The sequence below is a fragment of the Pyxicephalus adspersus genome, unplaced genomic scaffold (genome assembly GCF_032062135.1).
Source record: "Pyxicephalus adspersus unplaced genomic scaffold, UCB_Pads_2.0 Sca1554, whole genome shotgun sequence".
NCBI lineage: Eukaryota > Metazoa > Chordata > Amphibia > Anura > Pyxicephalidae > Pyxicephalus > Pyxicephalus adspersus.
The window spans coordinates 2933-5754 of record NW_027318561.1 but is presented as its reverse complement, the minus strand read 5'-3'; the positions used below and the strand labels follow the sequence as shown (position 1 = coordinate 5754).

Below are 2822 nucleotides of genomic sequence, written 5' to 3'. Positions count from 1 at the left end.
AAATGTTAAGAACCCCTGCTCTATGGGAACCCTGCTTGAGAAACGCTGGTCTAAACCTTTTGGCTAAAATTACTTTAGTGGTGCTGATTTCAGGAGGGAAAACAACAGTACAACATCCCTGCTCTAAAGCTTGGGCATCTGGGTTATGTATCCCCCAAATTTTAGTTATAGGTGGCCCCTTATTGGCTGGGTCATCCACTTTTTGCTATATAGGTCTTGTATACAGTGAGACTTCTGCCATAAGTCCAACTGAGAGATTTAGATTATATTGTATAGCAATGAATGTTCAGCCACCTCCTGTTGCATTTTTCACAATATAAAGTAAAATCCAAACCAAAAAAAACAGAGACCCCTTATAATGGCCACAGCTTCCTTTAGGAACTTTTACAAAGAAAGCGTCAATCAGTTTAAATACAATGTATTAATAAAAAATAATAACTTAGCATTTTACATTCATGCCCACCTGCTGAACTTCCTGCCTCCAACTCCAGAATGGGCAATCTTGGGTTTGTTGGAAATAGATGGCGTATGCGTCTCCCAGGGAGCAATATGCTTGGCTCTCTTACTGTCAGCAGTAGGTAGGCTCTCGCCTTCCCCACCCGCAATGAAGCTCTTACCAAAGCTGCAACATCTATTTCAAATGGAGTGGACTGAGGCCTCCTTTAACCGACACACCAAGACCCAACTCTTCTTTGAAACCTGGGGGAGCTTTATTGCTATGACTTATGTATCCACTAGAACTAAATTGTAGAACTGCTACCGACTGCTTTGGTATTGTTATGTTTATTTCTTTTGTTGGCGTTTTTTATTTTATTTGTGCAGGTTCTGGTTTCTACGGCTACATTGGCTTGGGGTGTCAATCTCCCAGCTCACACTGTCATCATCAAAGGAACTCAGGTTTACAGTCCAGAGAAAGGCAGATGGACAGAGTTGGGAGCTCTGGATATCCTACAGGTTAGTACAAATACTTAATGCTTTATTCCCTTTTTTTTCTCTCTCTTATGTATGAATGTATTTTTGTTTATGATCATTCTTTGTAGAACCTGTGTAATTTACACTTATAATTTTTTTTAATTTCAGATGCTGGGTAGAGCCGGGCGTCCTCAGTATGACACAAAGGGTGAAGGTATTCTCATTACATCTCATGGAGAACTTCAGTATTATCTGTCCCTGCTTAACCAGCAGTTACCCATTGAGAGTCAGATGGTGGCCAAACTCCCAGACATGCTGAACGCAGAGGTGGTTCTGGGCAATGTGCAGAATGCAAAGGTATTTTTTTCTCTAATCTGTGTTTTGCCCTCTGAAGTGTGTTTTAGGTAACATGCATAGTTGATCACCTTAATTCCTTTGATATGCACTGAAAAATACCATGACAGGCATGTAATGTACATGTGGGAATATACATGTATGTTCAATGACGGTATACTTTAAAATGAGGCATAATAGTGAATGTTACCTGGAGAAGTCTCCTGTGGATAACTTGTTGCAAATTCTATTAATCTGTGAACACTATACAATAATACTTGTGTAACGTCCAAGTTAATAGTTGGGACATATATCATTTATTTCCCTGAGCTCATGCAATGGTGGAAGAGTTGTTCCTTTACCTATTTTATCTACCCCCATGTAGGCCTAGGATAGGTAGACTTAATTGCTTGGTGATTATTATTTAATTTGCACTAGATATTGTACATAGGAAAAAGAAATACACATATGCTGTCCTAACCTAACTTTGGTATTGTAGGATGCTGTAAACTGGCTCGGTTACACTTACCTGTAAATACGTATGCTTCGTTCACCCAATCTGTATGGAATTTCCCATGATGATATGAAATCAGACCCCTTATTGGAACACAGGCGACTGGATTTGATCCACACAGCAGCTCATATGCTCGATAAGAACAATTTGGCGAAATATGATAAGAAAACAGGAAATTTACAGGTATAAATATGTAACAGACTCCGTTAGGGCAGGGATCAGCAGCTTGCTTGTCCTTTGAAGTTACTTTCAGTTTCACTCTGCACTGCAGCCAGCATCGAGGAGTCACACAGAGGCACACAGTATCAGGTATCGGAGGATGTCTTATTTGTGGGGGGCGGGGTGATTTATTTTAATTGTTTGAGCAAAAATTGGGGGGTGGCTTATTTGATGGGGATGCCTTATCATCGGGGAAACACGGTAGTTGTTGGAAAGGATCGTGAAAGATCCTTTCCAACAACATTTACTGCACGTGTGTACCCAGCTTAACACTTGCCTGGGTCTGCGATAACAAGTAATGCAGTGATATTTGCAAACACCTAAAGATTGCATTGTGTCAGGAGTCTGCATATCAGCAAGATGCTATTGTCCCCGGCTGTAGCAGTGTCCTGTCCGTTCATCTTAATGTAGGCCGAGTGGCCGGCCCTCTACCAGTGCGATTTCTCATATACAGTTTTTCTAATGAAGCCAAGGAGAAAAAAACCTACATTTAGTAACCGTAATGTCTGTTGTTTGCAGCGTGATTTTCAGGAAAACAATGCAGTTAAAATGCAAGCTGCATTATGTAAGAAAAACATTAGCAGGATTTTGTATGTTAACATTTCCTATCTGCTGCAACAACCACAGACGCTGCACTCTGGGATCATTAGATGGAACCTGGTATTAGATGGGGGGGAAATTCTGAATCTTGATAGCCATATGATAATCAGAATCCTTCCGCATAGATCAGTAACCAATGTTCAACCCAGAAATTTTTTTAAGCTGGGTGGGGTGAAATTGTAGGTGGGTGGCAGCCCTAGTATTGTAACCCAGTTCTTCAGTATCCATCTAAAAACAGCCGGGT

General features: G+C 40.8%; 1 protein-coding gene across 1 annotated transcript; it reads left to right on the top strand.

Annotated features, from left to right (window-relative positions):
- Positions 1-822: 822 nt before the first annotated feature.
- Positions 823-1938, top strand: LOC140321240 (U5 small nuclear ribonucleoprotein 200 kDa helicase-like; the record flags this gene model as incomplete). Its single annotated transcript, XM_072398071.1, has 3 exons — positions 823-954; positions 1081-1269; positions 1745-1938. Coding segments are annotated over 3 exons (357 nt in total), but the record flags the coding sequence as incomplete, so codon positions are not given.
- Positions 1939-2822: the final 884 nt, after the last annotated feature.